This window comes from Ctenopharyngodon idella, chromosome 4, assembly GCF_019924925.1.
Source record: "Ctenopharyngodon idella isolate HZGC_01 chromosome 4, HZGC01, whole genome shotgun sequence".
Taxonomy (NCBI): domain Eukaryota; kingdom Metazoa; phylum Chordata; class Actinopteri; order Cypriniformes; family Xenocyprididae; genus Ctenopharyngodon; species Ctenopharyngodon idella.
The window spans coordinates 26,101,275-26,121,287 of NC_067223.1; the positions used below are offsets into that span (position 1 = coordinate 26,101,275).

The window sequence follows — 20,013 nt, forward strand, 5'->3', positions numbered from 1 at the left end:
CAGGGGCTTTTTTGTAGGTATTGTAGCACAATTGAAATTTTGTAGGTGGCGCTATCGAGCCATTTTGCCACGCCCAATTCTGAAACCCATATCAGATGTAAATTTTCACCACTTCTGACGCGAGTGCAAAGTTTCATGAGTTTTTGAGCATGTATAGGCCCTCAAAAATGCGATTCATTTCGGAGAAGAAGAATAATTGGCTGAGCGATTACAATAAGGTCCTCACACCATCGGTGCTCGGGCCCTAAAAAGTAATTAAATACGTATTTTAAATACATTTAATTAAAATACTGCCCATCTCTCACTTCAGTCAGCGGTTCAGTTTCTGCTCTCATGAAATGTTTCTCTGAGTCTCTTGCTCAAGTCCACTATGATCCTGTTCTTCTAGATCTCTGTTACCTGCAGGAAATGGATGTGATCCTGTGTGTGTGAAAGCTGCTCCAGCTCAGCATCTCTCCTCCTCAGATCATTGATCTCCTGCTCCAGTCGCTCCAGTCGTCCTTCAGCTCGACTCACTGCAGTCTTTTCCTGATCTCTGATCCGCTGTGTGGCCTCAGAGCGGCTTCTCTCAATGGAGCGGATGAGCTCAGTGAAGATCCTCTCACTGTCCTCCACTGCTGTCTGTGCAGAGCGCTGTTAGGACACACATCACAATCACACAGTGGCTTCAGTGAGTCCTGACTGAGACTTCTCAAACTTCTCTTCTCCAGACTCACCTTATGAGACTCCACAGCCTCTCTCAGCTGCTGAAGATCTTTCTCTCTCTGCTGGATCCTCTGCTGAAACGACCTCTGCGTCTCCCTCAGCTGGTGCTAAAGGACAAACCAATAACAGCAAATGTCACATTATACTATTGTTGTAAAAAGTATGTGTTGATAAATGTTTATGGTGCATTTCACCATATTTTCTGTTAAGTTCAATGTGGAGCACAAATACACTCAGCAGTGAAAGTCCACTTGCAGCTACTGTTCACTTCTGCTGACGTCTGCAGTGTGAATGATGTTACCTGATCATATGGGTGCCAATATAAATAGTGTCAGCATTATTTCATCAGTGTCTAGACCAGGGATGCCCAACCCTGTTCCTGGAGATCTAACTTCCTGCAGAGTTCAGCTCCAGCCCTGCTCAACACACCTGTCTGTAATTATCAAGTGCTCCTGGAGATATTAATTAGCTGATTCAGGTGTAGTTTATCAGGGCTGGAGCTAAACTTTGCAGGTAGGTAGATCTCCAGGAACAGGGTTGGTCACCCCTGGTCTAGATTGTAGTTCATACCTGTTTCTCTGTCCTCTGTGCTGCAGCTGATACAGTGTTGTGGTTTTTATGTTCATCCATTGTACACAGCACACATATAAACTTCTGGTCAGTGTGGCAGAAAACCTCAAGGATCTTGTCGTGTTTCTGGCAGATCATCTCCTGCAGTCGTCCAGTGGCTTCAGTCACTTTATGTGGCTTACGTGAGTGAAATTCCTCATGACGGTCAAAATGAGTTTGACAGTAAGACTCCAGACACACCAGACAGGACTTTGTAGACTCTCTTCTGATCCTCCTGATCCCAGCAGCCTGTAATACAGATCTTACAGTAACTGTGTCCACAGGGAATGGCCACTGGATCCTTCAGGAGATCCAAACACTGGACACGTGAACTCATCTTGAGATATTCTGGCTTCTGCCATTTCACTGCATGAATACAGAGACACAAACACACAACAGCTCAACTACACTTCTGTTTCTTTTTCCCTGAACTCATGCAATTCCTGCTTCATGGTTCTATTTGAGTGCCATGTGCAAAAGTCACAGATCATAAAACGTCCACTAGATATCAGTCTCAGACAGATTCAAAGAATAAGAGTTACAGAAAATCAGGGCAACACCATTAATAACTGCAGTAATACCTCATCCTAATTATCACATCTATGCAGTGCTGTAATTGATTTAAACTATAAGCAAAACTGTTTTGTTTTTTAAACAGTCCTTGACTAGAATGATCTACAATATGTATCCTTCACGAGATCCAGACACAATGGACAGATGAACTCATTCTGATCCACTGAAAATCTGGATTCTGCCATTTTACTGCATGAATACAGAGACACAAACACACAATAGCTCAGCTACACTTCAGTTTGTCAGTTTGTTCATATTCTACCATGCTTCAACACACCTGGATGTTATTTTAAAATAAATCCAAAAACCTTTATTAGTTGATTCAGGTCTGATCAGTTACAGTTGGAATTAAACTTGTAAAAGCTTCAGTGTGCATGTTCATTTAATAATTGCAGCTGTTCGTATGTGAGTTCATTATCATTGTATAGTAAAGTTCCTGTGTTTCCTCAGTTCATGGTCAGTTATTGTTTGTGTGTAGACACGCAGGTACGTTTATTTTATTATTAAATATATTAATTTTGGAACCTTTTGACTCATCTTCATCTTTTGTCTCCTTAATCTGTACAGAATAACTGACCGTAAAAATGGATTATGCAGCTGGATTTGGTCACTTTAGACTTCTTAATCTGTGACAACTTGAATTGAATTTTATATGTATGTTTTGTTGAAAGGTTCATTTGAAGTTCATAATCGCTATTATGGTGATTACTAGGCATGTAGCGAGACAGTTACCTCATCAGATGAGATGAGACACAAGTTACTTTACTTGTTACTTGAAAGCTAATCCAGTGGTCTCAAACTCAGTCCCTGGAGAGCCACAGCCCTGCAGAGTTTAGCTTCAACCCTAATTAAACACAACTGATCCAGCTCATCAAGGTCTTCAGGATTACAAGGAACTTCCAAGCAGGTGAGTTGGGTCTGGTTGGAGCTAAACTCTGCAGGAGAGGGGGCCTCCAGGACCTAAGGGTGTTTTCATACCTAGTTCGAATAAGCCCTACAAACAATTTCGGAGCGGGTCCATGTGTATATGTGAACCAAGTGATCTCAGACCCCCCTAAAACGACCCAAAAGCAAACCATACTCAGACCACCTCTGGAGGTAGTCCGAGTATGGTTAGTTTGTGGGTCGTTTTCTTCGTGATATGTGAAAGCATCAAGGTTAAACAGATCTGATCCAGCTCATCAAGGTCTTCAGGATTACAAGGAACTTCCAAGCAGGTGGGTTGGAGCTAAACTCTGCAGTACAGGGGCCCTCCAGGACCGAAGTTGCCCTTCCCTGATCCAAAGCATTTGATTTGTGAACACCACACACTGTTTAAAGAACTTTGCAGAAGAAATCTCATTCCTAAGCATCACTTCATGACTCATTTTCTTAGATGCATCAGGAAGATAAGCTCACTGGCTAATGCCTGGGGGATGCGTTATAAGGCAAATAATTAAAAATGTATTTTTGATTAGAGGTTTGAGATTGCGGATGTGAAATAAAAAACAGACACATTGTGTGACAAACGCTTGTGTGAGGTGGTTAAGCTGCATTAACTAATTACTTTTGACTAATTAATAAGCTAGAAACACCTAGGATCAGTGATGAGATTGCTAGCTGGAACCAGCTTCCAGATGTCACCACAGGAGTCCCAATAGCAGCCATATTCAAATCCAGATTGATAACTTTTTCATGCATTTTCCTCACTGAATAAAATAATGAATATTGCACTCTATTATTTAATTGCATTATAAAGTTTATCTTATTCTATGTATAATATTTCATTTACATTATAGTATTTCCAGGGCAGTTTCTAGACATTTGGAGGCCACACCCCTTCTAATAAAAAGCACTTGAAACAAATATGATGATTCCTTTTTATTAAACATCTGTTATTAAAATGTGTATATTTTTATAAAACTTTAACCAAGGTAATTCTTATTTGTTTGTTGAGGATGCTATTTCTTCAAACAATTTGTTCAATAATTTATGTATAGTTACACATCCATTATGAACAGTTTCATCTATTCTATAAGTAAAATAAGAAAAAAAAAAAAGAGACATTACATTGCCAAAAAACAAGTACAGATAGACACTTCCCAGACATTACTTCAGTAAATTAACATCTGTGCTTTAATCGTTTTTTGGACAGGATTTACCCCTCCTACTGAACCAATATAGACTATGTCGTCATCATAATATGTATTGACAGAATTTTCATATTTAGGTGAACTATCCCTGTGATTTCTTCACACAATTTTATGATTATTTTTCAATTAAAGCAGTAATGTACACATCAGCAGAATTTAGAAGATATACAGAGTTTAGGTACTTTTTTTAAAACATTCAAATGCTCTAGTGCTAGTGCAGTTGTACCCAAACTCGGGTACACAGACAAAATGCTGAATTGCTGAATTCATTTAATTCTTACCCCAACTTAAATTATCATTAAGTCCGAACATGTACACTCCAGGGGGTAAATAAAGGCCTTTTGGTTTTGTAAGAAAAATGTCCATATTTATAACTTCATAAACTATAATCACTGACTTCTGTTAACGGCCGTATGTGAGTTTAGTTCTAGCTGAAGAGTGACCTCAGACCCATTGCATGTGATCATGTTATTTTTGAGTGTAGCCTACATTTCACACAAATACATACACTATATTGCCAAAAGTATTGGGACACCCCTCCAAATCATTGAGTTCAGGTGTTGCAATCACTTCCATTGCCACAAGTGTATAAAATCAAGCACTTAGGCATGCAGACTGCTTCTACAAACATTTGTGAAAGAATGGGTTGCTCTCAGGAGCTCAGTGAATTCAAGTGTTGTACCGTGATAGGTTGCTACCTGTGCAGTAAGTCCATTCATGAAATTTCCTCACTACTAGATATTCCACGGTCAACTGTTAGTGGTATTGTAACAAAGTGGAAGCAATTGGGAATAACAGCAACTCAACCACAAAGTGGTAGGCCACGTAAAATCACAGAGCGGGGTCAGCACATGCTAAGGCGCATAGTGCGCATAAGTCAGCAACTTTCTGCAGAGTCAATAGCTACAAACCTCCAAACTTCGTGTGGCCTTCAAATTAGCTCAAGAACAGTGTGTAGAGAGCTTCATGGAATGGGTTTCCATGGCTGAGCAGCTGCATCCAAGCCTTACATCATCAAGTGCAATGCAAAGCGTCGGATGCAGTGGTGTAAAGTACGCCACCACTGGACTCTAGAGCAGTGGAGACATGTTCTCTGGAGTGACCAATCACACTTGCCAGGAGAACAGTACTTGCCTGACTGCATTGTGCCAAGTGTAAAGTTTGGAGGATTATGGTGTGGGGTTGTTTTTCAGGGGTTGGGCTTGGCCCCTTAGTTCCAGTGAAAGGAACTCTTAATGCTTCAGCATACCAAGACATTTTGGACAATTTCATGCTCCCAACTTTGTGGGAACAGATTGTGGATGGCCCCTTCCTGTTCCAACATGACTGCACACCAGTGCACAAAGCAAGGTCCATAAAGACATGGATGAGTGAGTTTGGTGTGGAAGAACTTGACTGGCCTGCACAGAGTCCTGACCTCAACCCGATAGAACACCTTGAATTAGAGTGGAGACTGTGAGCCAGGCCTTCTCGACAACATCACTGCCTGACCACACAAAAAACGCTTTTAGAAGAATAGTCAAAAATTCCCATAAACACACTCCTAAACCTTGTGGAAAGCCTTCCCAGAAGAGTTGAGGCTGTTGCATTTTAAATACTTTCCACACAATGAACAAAATTGGAGTCTCACATAAGCATGACTTATCAGGAATATCTGAACATGTAATGGTAAAGATTCTTTTAACCACATTGATCACAATTAATTGTGAATCTTCATGTGGGAATTAAGGGTTCCTTTCCGAGTGAAACTCTTTCCACACTGATCACATGTGAATGGGCTTCTCTCTAGTGTGACTGATCATGTGATTCCTAAGGTTTATTTCTGTTGTGAAGCTCTTCCCACACTGTTGGCAGGTGTAAGGCTTCTCTCTGGTGTGAATGTTCATGTGTTTTTTAAGGTTTCCTTTTTCAGTGAAACTCTTTTCACAGAGGGCATGTGTAAGGCTTTTCTCCAGTGTGAACTCTCATGTGGGCATTAAAAGTTGTTCTTTGTCTAAAACTCCTTCCACACTGAGAGCATGTGTAAGGCTGCTCTCCAGTATGAGTTCTCACATGGTTATGAAGGTTTACTTTTCGGTTGAAACTCTTTCCGCACAGTTTGCAGGTGAAAGGCTTCTCTCCGGTGTGAATTTTCACGTGATTATTAAAAGTTGGTTTGTGTGTAAAACTCTTTCCGCATTGAGGGCATGTGTAAGGCTGCTCTCCAGTGTGAATTCTCCTGTGGCTTTCAAGGCTTGCTTTTCGATTGAAACTATTTCCACACTGATCACATGTGAACGGCTTCTCTCCCGTGTGAATTTTCATGTGGCCTTTAAGATATTCTTTTTGAGTGAAACTCATCCCACACTGTTGGCAGGTGAAAGGTTTCTCTCCAGTGTGAATCCTCATGTGACTCATAAGATGTCCTTTTTGAGTGAAACTCTTTCCACACTGCTGGCAGGTGTAAGGCTTCTCTCCAGTGTGAATTCTCATGTGGCTTTTGAGGCTTCCATTTTTAGTAAAACTATTTCCACACAGTTTGCAAGGTTAAAGACTTCACTTCAGTGTGAATTCTAACATGCCTTTTAAGGATTACTTTTTGACTGAAACTTATTCCACACTCTTGGCAGGTATAAGGCTTCTCTCCAGTGTGAATTCTCATGTGGTATTTGAGACGTCCTTTTCTGCCGAAACGTTTTCCACACTGTTGGCAGGTGAAAATTTCTCTTTTTCGTGAAGTCTTTTCAGTCTGTGAGCAACCAATTGACTTTTCTTCAGTAATAAGATCATGATTCTCATACTGGTCTTTCTTTTCTATTTCATTCAGTTCTTGACTCTCCTCTTTCAATGCCATCAGGTCTAAGGCAAAAAAGACAAATACAAGTTTAGCCCAGTTTAATGAAACAAAGCAACAAACATAAAAACCAACATAAAGTAATAAAACAACAACATGCATGTTAGATACTAGAGCTGCATGATTAATCGTTAAAACTATTGCTAATGACCTATAAGGGTCTAAATGGTTTAGCTCCTGTGTACTTAACCGATCTTCTATTGCCCTACAATCCTTCACGCTCTTTAAGATCACAAAACTCTGGACTTCTGGTTGTACCTAGGATAGCTAAGTCCATTAAAGAAGGGAGAGCGTTTTCACATTTGGCTCCGAAACTCTGGAATAGCCTTCCTGATAATGTTAGGGGCTCAGACTCGCCCACCCAGTTTAAATCCAGATTAAAGACACATCTCTTTAGCCAAGCATTCACATAATACATCTCATACCAGATCAATTGCGCATGACTATCTTTGCTTAATGTTATGAACAGCAGCTACGCTAATTATTCTCCATTTGCTTTTCTGCTTTACCTCGGGACACCCGTTTTAAATTGATGTATTTTTTAAATAGCCTGAAGCAACGACCATTTTGTCAAAACCTCTAGAAAATTACGTTATTTTGTTTAGCTGTCTAATGTTTGTATCTTCAGAATCATTGGGGAAATCACAATCTCCATTTTAAACAAAAATATTGCGATTCTCAATTTATCCAGAATCATGCGGCTCTAATTGTGCACTAAGCTATTAAGATAAGTGTTAAATGCAATCTCAAAACCTCTTGTTAACTCTTCACATTCTTTGGGACACATCCATAGCCTTAGCCAAGGCTGCAAAACTGACTCCCTGTTACAAATATGGTTAGAACTATCACTTCTACCACTAAAGATTGCTTTCTAAATAATCTTCCTGATCAGTTTCATCTCCTCGGCATACCAGTTATTTTATAACAGAAGTGTCCAAACTCGGTCCTGGAGGGCCACTGTCCTGCAGATTTTAGCTCCAACTTGCCTCAACACACCTGCCTGGAAGTTTCTAGTATGCCTAGTAAGACCTTGATTAGCTGGTTCAGATGTATTTAATTGGGGTTGGAGCAGGATTGGACACCCCTGGCTTAGAATAACTCGATATTACAACAGAAACTATTGACTCTCTCATTTCCAGCACTTTAGACACAGTTGTTTCTTTGCATTTAAAGAAAATTAAGGAAAATAGTCCAACGCCGTGGTACAACAAGCACACTCAGGTTAAGAGAGCAGCCCGAAAAAGTGCAGCTGCAAGAAAACAAAACTGGAGGTGTTTCGCATTTCATGAAAAGAAAGCATTATTGCATACAGAAAAGGGCCTTAAAAACTGCTAGATCTGCTTATTTTCCGACTCTCTTGGGAGAAAACAAACAACCCTAGGAATTAATTTGATGCAGTGGCTAAATTAATGAGAAATAAAGCTTCAACTTCAGATGTTTTCAAACAGCACAGCAGAAATAACTTTATGAACTTCTTTACTTACAAGATTGATAATATTAGAGAGAAAAGTATAACCATGCAACCGTCTACTACAGTATCGCATCAGACAGTGCATTGTAGTGTCCCTGAGGAAAAATTCCATTCATTTATTGCTACAGGAGAGGAAGAATAGTCTAAATTTGATAAATTATTAAAATCAACAAATGCATGTTAGACCCTATACTAAGCTACTCAAACGTGTTGCGTAACATGAGAATGAACCTCACTGGTTCTTGCTGAAGCTCAAACATTCTGCGTAACACGAGAATGAACCTCATTGGTTCTTGCACATCAAACGAAAATGCTTGAGCTTACATTTATCACAACTGATTTGAGTTGATGAATGTTTATATGTGAATAAAAGTCTAAATTCAATCTGTTCTTCATATTATGATTGTGTCTGTTCTTTCATTCAATTCATGTGGATTAGTTTTACAATCTCTTTATGAACTTTTAGAAGCGTCAAAGTGATGGTTGCATAGCTGTCAACGGAGGGACAAAAAGCTCTCAGATTTCATTTAAAATATCTTCATTTGTGTTTTGAAGATAACCAAAAGTCTTAGGGGTTTGAATTGACATGAGGGTGAGTAAATGATGACAATTTGTATTTTTGGATGAACTATCACTGTAATAGGCATGTCAATACATCAAACTCAGTGTGGGGACCATAAAAAGTCTATTTCTATGATACATAAGATTTCATTCCACATGCTATGGAAAAGAATACAAAATTACTCTTAATGATTCTTCAAAAATACCATTCATTTCTGTAGAGCTGGACATTAGAATTAGGATCAAATTGACTGAGTTCAGCTTTGAGAATGAAACCAACCTGTTTGTTCCTCAGTTTCTTCATGTTTCACTCTGAATGTTTCTTCAATCTTTATGTCTTCACTCTCCTCTTTTATAAACTCCATCTTTATAACAGTGTGTCGCGTGGATCTCAGTCGCTTCACCGGGGGTTTTTCTGTGTGTTTGGATACTTTGTCCTGTTTTAGATAAGAAAAATTAACAGAAAGAAAAATAAATCCAAACTAAATCTCTGAGTGTGTCTCAATCAGATCTTGTTCAGTAGTTCAGTGCACTGGTAATAGAATCAGTGAAAATGAGAATTAATGGACTTAAATGACCTGATAAGCCAAAAACTAGCAACTAGCACTAGAAATAAATTAAGAGAACATAAATTATATGAACCAGTCCCTCCAGGATTCCACGATTCTGCAATCACAGAATATAATGCAAAATCGAGCAAACTCTGCAATATTTGGAAAAGCTTACCATTTTCTAAATTCCCGCTGATTTTGGGCCCAGACGCTTCGGACATCCGCGAAATGCACACTTGCGCACCATTTTTAAAAAATATAGCAATACCAAAATACAAACAATGTAGAATAGCTTGAATACAGCGTGCATCTCCCTCAGACTGTAAATGAAGCTCGGGCGCACCAGATAACACGTCAGCAGCGTCTTACGTCAGCAGCGTCACTGCGGAGCCATGAACGCGGATTGACAACAGACCCGGAAGAGAAGACAATGCTGAATAAAGTCATAGTTTTTGTTATTTTTGGACCAAAATGTATTTTCGATGCTTCAAAAAATTCTAACTAACCCACTGATGTCACATGGACTACTTTGATGATGTTTTTATTACCTTTCTGGACATGGACAGTATACCGTACATACATTTTCAATAGAGGGGACAGAAAGCTCTCGGACTAAATCTAAAATATCTTAAACTGTGTTCCGAAGATGAACGAAGGTCTTACGGGTTTGGAACGACATGAGGGTGAGTAATTAATGACATAATTTTCATTTTTTGGGTGAACTAACCCTTTAACTATTATTTATCAGGTACAGAATATAACATGTTATTTATTTTTTATTTTCTTCAGAAACTCCAACAGAGATTTTCAGGACGTTATATTCCTCACACATTTGAAACAAACTTTATTTTATACATTGAAAGCTATATAGCACTATTAACTTTCATTAGACTGTAGATGTAAAAGAATGCAGGGCTCGACATTCATAAGTGGATTTTTTGAAGGAGCAAGTGAAAGAGAAATTTACTTGCCTGGCTGGACAAGTAACCTGATTAAAACGCCAAAAAAATAATAATAACAACAACAGCAACTATGGAATCACCAAAACCATCAGCTATATCGGTGAATATTTTGAAGCGTTAAATGACGGAATTCATTTTACGATAAACTGATTGACGATATGAGGAGCGAAATTAGACTTTACTCATAAATAAAATGTTCATTAATTACCATGTTACATTCAAAATTAATTCATTCGTTTCTGAGTATAATTCTGTATAATTGTACAAACGGCTTGTATTGATTTAAACACTTTAAATGACTTAAAACACAAACCTTTCTTCAGCAGAATCACAACAAATGCAGGAGCTCGGCGGAGCCTTATGAGGTCATGCTGCCACACCAAAATAAAAGTCCCGTTCACAAGATAGTAGAATAATAGGAATCGACACAGAAAAAAAACATTCAAATGAAAAGATAAAGGATTCATTTATATGTAAATATAAGCATGTGTGAAGCGATCATAATTATAATAATACCAACCACAGAGCATTTGTGATTTTCTCAGTCAAAGATAAAGTCAAGTATCTTGATCTTAAAAGATTGGAAAGAATGTTTAAATATTTCGAACTAGTTAAAAATCTGTAGATCAAAATTAAATGTGTGGTTAAAATTGAGTCCTTATCATAATATATCCATCTCAGTTTTTCCCAAAAATATGAGGGCAATAAATAAAATTTAAACTTTGATTAAAGTGCATTATATATAACTACTAAACTTAAACTTTCAAACTGAAAACCTTCAAACTTCAAAAAACTACTTCAAACATTCTGACTAGGTTTTTTTAACCCAACTTAAAGTACACATGAAATAAAAATTGACCGTATTTATTTTGTTAGCTCAAATTGCTAGTTTTCTGGTGAACAATTCATCCGTGCAAGTCAATCCACACAAAAAAATTGTTTGGTTTCGTAATATTTAATCAAAATCTGAAAATGCTCCTCCCCTCTGCAACGGTGCCCCTTCTCTAATGACATCAGTTTGACGGCTTGGGTTGAAAACGCTTAAACCACTCCCCTCCGACCGTTAGTCTGCTATGAGCGAGAGATGGAGAGGAGGAGCGCTAAAATAAAACTCTGCCCTCTATTCAATATTCCGTTTCACTTGGAAATACGTCACAACACTGGAGAAAAGTTCTGGTTCACGCTGACTTTAAAGTTTGTCTACAATCTTTTTTTTAGTTGTTGTTGTTTAGGTGTTGTCAGATGTACTAAGCATAAGCATAATATTTAAATAAAAAAAAATATAGGCTACATTTCATTTGCATGATACTTTAGTCACTTAAAAATGATAAAGCCTCATTCAACAAAACAAACTAGGAGCAGCCTCTTTAGGTTAGGTAGGGCACGTGCTTGGACTAGCAAAATAAATGGGCAACCTTCTGTTCATCAGAAGTTTCAATCAATATGTAGTTTAGTCAATCATGTTTGTCTCATGTTGAGCATATACAGGTGCTGGTCATATAATTAGAATATCATCAAAAAGTTGATTTATTTCACTAATTCCATTCAAAAAGTGAAACTTGTATATTATATTCATTCATTACACACAGACTGATATATTTCAAATGTTTATTTCTTTTAATTTTGATGATTATAACTGACAACTAAGGAAAATCCCAAATTCAGTATCTCAGAAAATTAGAATATTGTGAAAAGGTTCAATATTGAAGACACCTGGTGCCACACTCTAATCAGCTAATTAACTCAAAACACCTGCAAAGGCCTTTAAATGGTCTCTCAGTCTAGTTCTGTAGGCTACACAATCATGGGGAAGACTGCTGACTTGACAGTTGTCCAAAAGACGACCATTGACACCTTGCACAAGGAGGACAAGACACAAAAGGTCATTGCAAAAGAGGCTGGCTGTTCACAGAGCTCTGTGTCCAAGCACATTAATAGAGAGGCGAAGGGAAGGAAAAGATGTGGTAGAAAAAAAGTGTACAAGCAATAGGGATAACCGCACCCTGGAGAGGATTGTGAACAAAACCCATTCAAAAATGTGGGGGAGATTCACAAAGAGTGGACTGCAGCTGGAGTCAGTGCTTCAAGAACCACTACGCACAGACGTATGCAAGACATGGGTTTCAGCTGTCGCATTCCTTGTGTCAAGCCACTCTTGAACAACAGACAGCGTCAGAAGCGTCTCACCTGGGCTAAAGACAAAAAGGACTGGACTGCTGCTGAGTGGTCCAAAGTTATGTTCTCTGATGAAAGTAAATTTTGCATTTCCTTTGGAAATCAGGGTCCCAGAGTCTGGAGGAAGAGTGGAGAGGCACACAATCCACGTTGCTTGGAGCTAAACTCTGCAGGAGAGGGGGCCTCCAGGACCTAAGGGTGTTTTCATACCTAGTTCGAATAAGCCCTACAAACACTCTCGGAGCGGGTTCATGTGTATATGTGAACCAAGTGATCTCAGACCCCCCAAAAACGACCCAAAAGCAAACCATACTCAGACCACCTCTGGAGGTAGTCCGAGTATGGTTAGTTTGTGGGTCGTTTTCTTCGTGATATGTGAAAGCATCAAGGTTAAACAGATCTGATCCAGTTCATCAAGGTCTTCAGGATTACAAGGAACTTCCAAGCAGGTGGGTTGGAGCTAAACTCTGCAGTACAGGGGCCCTCCAGGACCGAAGTTGCCCTTCCCTGATCCAAAGCATTTGATTTGTGAACACCACACACTGTTTAAAGAACTTTGCAGAAGAACTCTCATTCCTAAGCATCACTTCATGACTCATTTTCTTAGATGCATCAGGAAGATAAGCTCACTGGCTAATGCCTGGGGGATGCGTTATAAGGCAAATAATTAAAAATGTATTTTTGATTAGAGGTTTGAGATTGCGGATGTGAAATAAAAAACAGATTGTGTGACAAACGCTTGTGTGAGGTGGTTAAGCTGCATTAACTAATTACTTTTGACTAATTAATAAGCTAGAAACACCTAGGATCAGCGATGAGATTGCTAGCTGGAACCAGCTTCCAGATGTCACCACAGGAGTCCCAATAGCAGCCATACTCAAATCCAGATTGACAACTTATGCATTTTCCTCACTGAATGAAATAATGAATATTGCACTCTATTATTTGATGAAGTTTATATCATTCTATGTATAATATTTCATTTATATTATAGTATTTCCAGGGCAGTTTCTAGACATTTGGAGGCCACACCCCTTCTAATAAAAAGCACTTGAAACAAATATGATTCCTAAACTTTTTATTAAACATCTGTTATTAAAATGTGTATATTTTTATAAAACTTTAACCAAGGTAATTCTTATTTTTTTGTTGAGGATGCTATTTCTTCAAACAATTTGTTCAATAATTTATGTATAGTTACACATCCATTATGAACAGTTTCACCTATTCTATACAGTAAAATGAAAAGAAAAAAAAAACATTACATTGCCAAAAAATAAGTACAGATGGACACTTCCCGGACATTACTTCAGTAAATTAACATCTGTGCTTTAATCGTTTTTTTGGACAGGATTTACCCCTCCTACTGAACCAATATAGACTATGTCGTCGTCATAATATGTATTCATTTTTGGCTTTTCATTTTTTTGAGTTTTCATATTTGGCTGAACTATCCCTGTGATTTCTTCATACAACTGTATGATTATTTTTCAATTAGAGCAGTAATGTACACATCAGCAGAATTTAGAAGATACAGAGAGTTTAGGACAAAATGCTGAGTTGTGCCATTCATTTAATTCTTACCCCAACTTAAATTAACATTAAAGCCGAACATGTACGCTCCAGGGGGTTAATAAAGGCCTTCTGAAGAGAAGTGATGGGGTTTTATAAGAAAAATACATACACTATATTGCCAAAAGTATTGGGACACCCCTCCAAATCATTGAATTCAGGTGTTCCAATCACTTCCATGGCCACAAGTGTATAAAATCAAGCACCTAGGCATGCAGACTGCTTCTACAAACATTTGTGAAAGAATGGGTCGCTCTCAGGAGCTCAGTGGTGTCATAACAAAGTGGAAGCAATTGGGAACAACAGCAACTCAGCCATGAAGTGCTAGGCCACATAAAATCACAGAGGGGGATCAGTGCATGCTGAGGTGCACAGTGTGCTGCATCCAAGCCTTACACCACCAAGTGCAACGCAAAGCGTCGGATGCAGTGGTCTAAAGCATGCCGCCACTGGACTCTAGAGCAGTGGAGACGTGTTTTCGGAAGTGACCAATCACGCTTCTCTGTCTGGCAATCCGTTGGACGAGTCTGGGTTTGGCGGTTTCCAGGAGAACAGTACTTGCCTGACTGCATTGTGCCAAGTGTAAAGTTTGGTGGAGGGGGGATTATGGTGTGGGGTTGTTTTTCAGGGGTTGGGCTTGGCCCCTTAGTTCCAGTGAAAGGAACTCTTAATGCTTCAGCATACCAAGACATTTTGGACAATTGCATGCTCCCAACTTTGTGGGAACAGTTTGGGGATGACCCCTTCCTGTTCCAACATGACTGCGCACCAGTGCACCAAGCAAGGTCCATAAAGACATGGATGAGTGAGTTTGGTGTGGAGGAACTTGACTGGCCTGTACAGAGTCCTGACCTCGACCTAATAAAACACCTTTGGGATGAATTAGAGTGGAGACATCACACACTGCCTGACCTCACAAATGCACTTCTAGACGAATAGTCAAAAATTCCCATAAACACACTCCTAAACCTTGTGGAAAGCCTTCCCAGAAGAGTTGAGGCTGTTATAGCTGCAAAGGGTGGGCCAACTCCATATTAAACCCTACGGATTAAGAATGGGATGTCATTAAAGTTCATGTGCATGTAAAGGCAGGCGTCCCAAAACTTTTGGCAATATAGTATATTTTCTAGTGGCATTTTAAACACTTTCCACACAATGAACAAAAATGGGGTCTCACATAAGCATGACTTATCAGGAATATCTGAACATGTAATGGTAAAGATTCTTTTAACCACATTGATCACAATTAATTGTGAATCTTCATGTGGGAATTAAGGGTTCCTTTCCGAGTGAAACTCTTTCCACACTGATCACATGTGAATGGGTTCTCTCTAGTGTGACTGATCATGTGATTCCTAAGGTTTATTTCTGTTGTGAAGCTCTTCCCACACTGTTGGCAGGTGAAAGGCTTCTCTCTGGTGTGAATGTTCATGTGTTTTTTAAGGTTTCCTTTTTCAGTGAAACTCTTTCCACACTGAGGGCATGTGTAAGGCTTTTCTCCAGTGTGAACTCTCATGTGGGCATTAAAAGTTGTTCTTTGTCTAAAACTCTTTCCACACTGAGAGCATGTGTAAGGCTGCTCTCCAGTATGAATTCTCATGTGGGCATTAAAAGTTGTTTTATATGTAAAACTCTTCCCACATTGAGGGCATGTGAAAGGCTGCTCTCCAGTATGAGTTCTCACATGGTTATGAAGGTTTACTTTTCGATTGAAACTCTTTCCACACAGTTTGCAGGTGAAAGGCTTCTCTCCAGTGTGAATTTTCACGTGATTATTAAAAGTTGGTTTGTGTGTAAAACTCTTTCCACATTGAGGGCATGTGAAAGGCTGCTCTCCAGTGTGAATTCTCATGTGGCTTTTAAGGCTTGCTTTTCGATTGAAACTATTTCCACACTGATCACATGTGAAAGGCTTCTCTCCAGTGTGAATTTTCATGTGGCCTTTAAGATATTCTTTTTGAGTGAAACTCATCCCACACTGTTGGCAGGTGAAAGGTTTCTCTCCAGTGTGAATCCTCATGTGACTCATAAGATGTCCTTTTTGAGTGAAACTCTTTCCACACTGTTGGCAGGTGTAAGGCTTCTCTCCAGTGTGAATTCTCATATGGCTTTTGAGGCTTCCATTTTTAGTAAAACTATTTCCACACAGTTTGCAGGTTAAAGACTTCACTTCAGTGTGAATTCTAACATGCCTTTTAAGGATTACTTTTTGACTGAAACTTATTCCACACTCTTGGCAGGTATAAGGCTTCTCTCCAGTGTGAATTCTAACATGCCTTTTAAGGATTACTTTTTGACTGAAACTTATTCCACACTCTTGGCAGGTATAAGGCTTCTCTCCAGTGTGAATTCTCATGTGGAATTTGAGACGTCCTTTTCTGCCGAAACGTTTTCCACACTGTTGGCAGGTGAAAATTTCTCTTTTTCGTGAAGTCTTTTCAGTCTGTGAGCAACCAATTGACTTTTCTTCAGTAATAAGATCATGATGATTCTCATACTGGTCTTTCTCTTCCATTTCATTCAGTTCTTGACTCTCCTCTTTCAGTGCCATCAGATCTAAGGCAAAAAAGACAAATACAAGTTTAGCCCAGTTTAATGGAACAAAGCAACAAACATCAAAACCAACATAAAGTAATAAAACAACAACATGTATGTTAGATACTAGAGCTGCACGAGTAATCGTTAAAAGATTGCGTTCTTGACTCAAACACCCATGCAATCTTATTTCTAAATGACAGCGATTCTGCGTCTATTACCTTGGTTGTTTCACGTTAAAAGCATCGGCCAAGCGTGAGCAGTGTGTATTTTGTCGCTACCCATGTTATTGAATGAGAGGGTTGGCAGTCATGCTTCCAATGTGAACACTCACTGTGCTCCGAAGTGAAGTGAAGCAGCTTCACTAACAGTCTTTTCAACCACACATTATCGTTATTTATGCGTTACGAACATTTAAATAACGGGACAAATGTGTACTGGGATAAAAGTTTAGGCCTATAGTTTGATCTATATGGTAGCGATCAAAATGGAGCAAATCACCTTTTTGAAAGTCTTTTGGCACTGGTATATATTGCTTATTTTGTTATGCCAGGAGGTGGCAAAAAAGCGTTTGTCACTGAATCATTCATTCAAGAGAATCATTCATTCAAGAGATTCATTCACAAACCCTAATTTATCTAATAACCAAACAAGTCTTTATAAATGAGATTGACTCCATTCAAATTGATGTATTTTTTAAATAGCCTGAAGCAATGACCATTTTGTCAGAACCTCTAGAAAATGTTATTTTGTTTAGCTATCTAATGTTTATTTCTTCAGAATCATTGGGGAATTGCAATCTCCATTTTAAACAAAAATATTGTGATTCTCAATTTATCCAGAATCATGCGGCTCTAATTGTGCACTAAGCTATTAAGATAAGTGTTAAATGCAATCTCAAAACCTCTTTACAATATTGTTAACCCTTCACATTCTTTGGGACATGTCCATAGCCTTAGCCAAGGCTGCAAAACTTACTCCCTGTTACAAATATGGTTAGAACTATCACTTCTACCACTAAAGATTCCTTTCTAAATAATCTTCCTGATCAGTTTCATCTCCTCGGCATACCAGTTAGTTTATAACAGAAGTGTCCAAACTCGGTCCTGGAGGGCCACTGTCCTGCAGAGTTTAGCTCCAACTTGCCTCAACACACCTGCCTGGAAGTTTCTAGTATGCCTAGTAAGACCTTGATTAGCTGGTTCAGATGTATTTAATTGGGGTTGGAGCAGGATTGGACACCCCTGGCTTAGAAAAATTCGATATTACAATAGAAACTATTGACTCTCTCTTTTCCAGCACTTTATAGACACAGTTGTTCCTTTGCGTTTAAAGAAAATTAAGGAAAATAGTCCAACGCCGTGGTACAACAAGCACACTCGGGTTAAGAGAGCAGCCTGAAAAATAGAGTGCAGCTGCAAGAAAACAAAACTGGAGGTGTTTTGCATTTCATGAAAAGAAAGCATTATTGCATACAGAAAAGGGTCTTAAAAACTGCTAGATCTACTTATTTTCCGACTCTCTTAGGAGAAACCAAACACAACCCTAGGTATTTATTTGATACAGTGGCTAAATTAACGAGAAATAAAGCTTCAATTTCAGATGTTTTCAAACAGCACAGCAGTAATGACTTCATGAACTTCTTTACTTGCAAGATTGATAATATTAGAGAGAAATTAAAACCATGCAACCCGTCTACTACAGTATCGCATCAGACAGTGCATTGTAGTGTCCCTGAGGAAAAATTCCATTCATTTATTGCTACAGGAGAGGAAAAATAGTCTAAATTTGATAAATTATCAAAATCAACAAATGTATGGTAGACCCTATACTGACTAAGGTACTCAATTGTGTTGCGTAACATGAGAATGAACCTCATTGGTTCTTGCTGAAGCTCAAACATTCTGCGTAACATGAATGAACCTCATTGGTTCTTGCTGAAGCTCAAACATGCTGCGTAACACACGAGAATGAACCTCATTGGTTCTTGAGGAAGCTTAAACGTGCTGCATAACGCGAGAATTAACCTCATTTGTTCTTGCACATCAAGCGAAAATACTTGAGCTTACGTTTATCACAACTGATGTGAGTTGATGAATGAATGAATGAATGAATAAAAGTCTAAATTCAATCTGTTCATCATATTATGATTGTGTCTGTCCTTTCACTCAATTCATGTGGATTAGTTTTACGATCTCTTTATGAACAAAATGATAGTTGCATAGCTGTCAACAGAGGGACAAAAAGCTCTCAGATTTTTTAAAAAATATCTTCATTTGTGTTTTGAAGATAACCAAAAGTCTTAGGGGTTTGAATTGACATGAGGGTGAGTAAATGATGACAATTTTCTTTTTTGGGTGAACTATCACTGTAATAGGCATATCAATACATCAAACTCAGTGTAGGTGGGGACCATAGAAAGCCTATTTCTATGATAAATAAAATTTCATTCAACATGCTATGGAAAATAATACAAAATTACTCTTAATGATTCTTTAAAAATACCATTAATTTCTGTAGAGCTGGACATTAGAATTAGGATCAAATTGACTGAGTTCAGCTTTGAGAATGAAACCAACCTGTTTGTTCCTCAGTTTCTTCATGTTTCACTCTGAATGTTTCTTCAATCTTCACGTCTTCAATCTCCTCTTTAATAATCGCCATCTTTATAACAGTGTGTAACGTGGATCTCAGTTGCTTCACCTTTTTCTGTGTGTTTGGATACTTTGTCCTGTTTTAGATAAGAAAAATTAACAGAAAGAAAAATAAATCCAAACTAAATCTCTGAGTGTGTCTCAATCAGATCTAGTTCAGTACTTCAGTGCACTGGTAAGAGAGTCAGTGAAAATGTGAGTTAATGGACATAAATGACTTGATAAGCCCAAAACAAAACAACAACAACAACATTTAAAAATAGCACAAGAAATAAATTAAGGGAACATAAATTATACGAACCAGGCCCTCCAGGATTCCAATATTATGCGATCACAGAATTATATGGCCAGAAATGTAAATCAATAAGATCTTTATAACAGTATAGCAGACTATAGGGGTGTGACGAGATCTTGATATTAAAATGTGACAAGATTTCTCATCAAAGTGAAAAGCTGTCATGCGATAATTGTAAACGTCTGCTCTGCTCATCCAGCACAAGCTGCACACAGTGCAGCAGGAACCACAGTTTACTGATCACGTGACGAGAGTAAGGCGAGATGACCGACAAGACCATGGCATAGGATTCGTTGCACAACAGCACCTAAGCATCTGATAAATGTCTTTTCTTGTAGAACGCACGCTCAGCAGTACCACTCTTTATACACAGGGTATGTGCAAT

At 38.6% G+C, this 20,013-nt stretch overlaps 1 protein-coding gene, 1 long non-coding RNA gene and 1 pseudogene across 18 annotated transcripts in view; 1 reads left to right on the forward strand and 2 right to left on the reverse strand.

The window, feature by feature from the left end:
- Positions 1-20,013, reverse strand: part of LOC127511152 (gastrula zinc finger protein XlCGF8.2DB-like) — a 227,952-nt gene that overhangs the window by 37,378 nt on the left and 170,561 nt on the right. For 6 of the 17 annotated variants that reach the window (XM_051891778.1, XM_051891781.1, XM_051891780.1 and 3 more), the window contains exon 3: positions 13,636-16,700. The exons of 5 other annotated variants lie outside the window; for them this stretch is intronic. In XM_051891778.1, coding sequence (XP_051747738.1) covers positions 15,391-16,700 — 1,310 coding nt within the window. In that variant the 3' untranslated portion in view covers positions 13,636-15,390. 6 more of the 17 variants (XM_051891774.1, XM_051891775.1, XM_051891771.1 and 3 more) reach the window with 4 other exon arrangements.
- Positions 3,985-10,772, reverse strand: LOC127511185 (gastrula zinc finger protein XlCGF57.1-like; annotated as a pseudogene).
- Positions 6,256-16,611, forward strand: LOC127511308 (uncharacterized). The gene is made up of 3 exons (XR_007929990.1): positions 6,256-6,459; positions 16,217-16,384; positions 16,469-16,611. It is a non-coding gene; the product is annotated as an uncharacterized LOC127511308 (long non-coding RNA).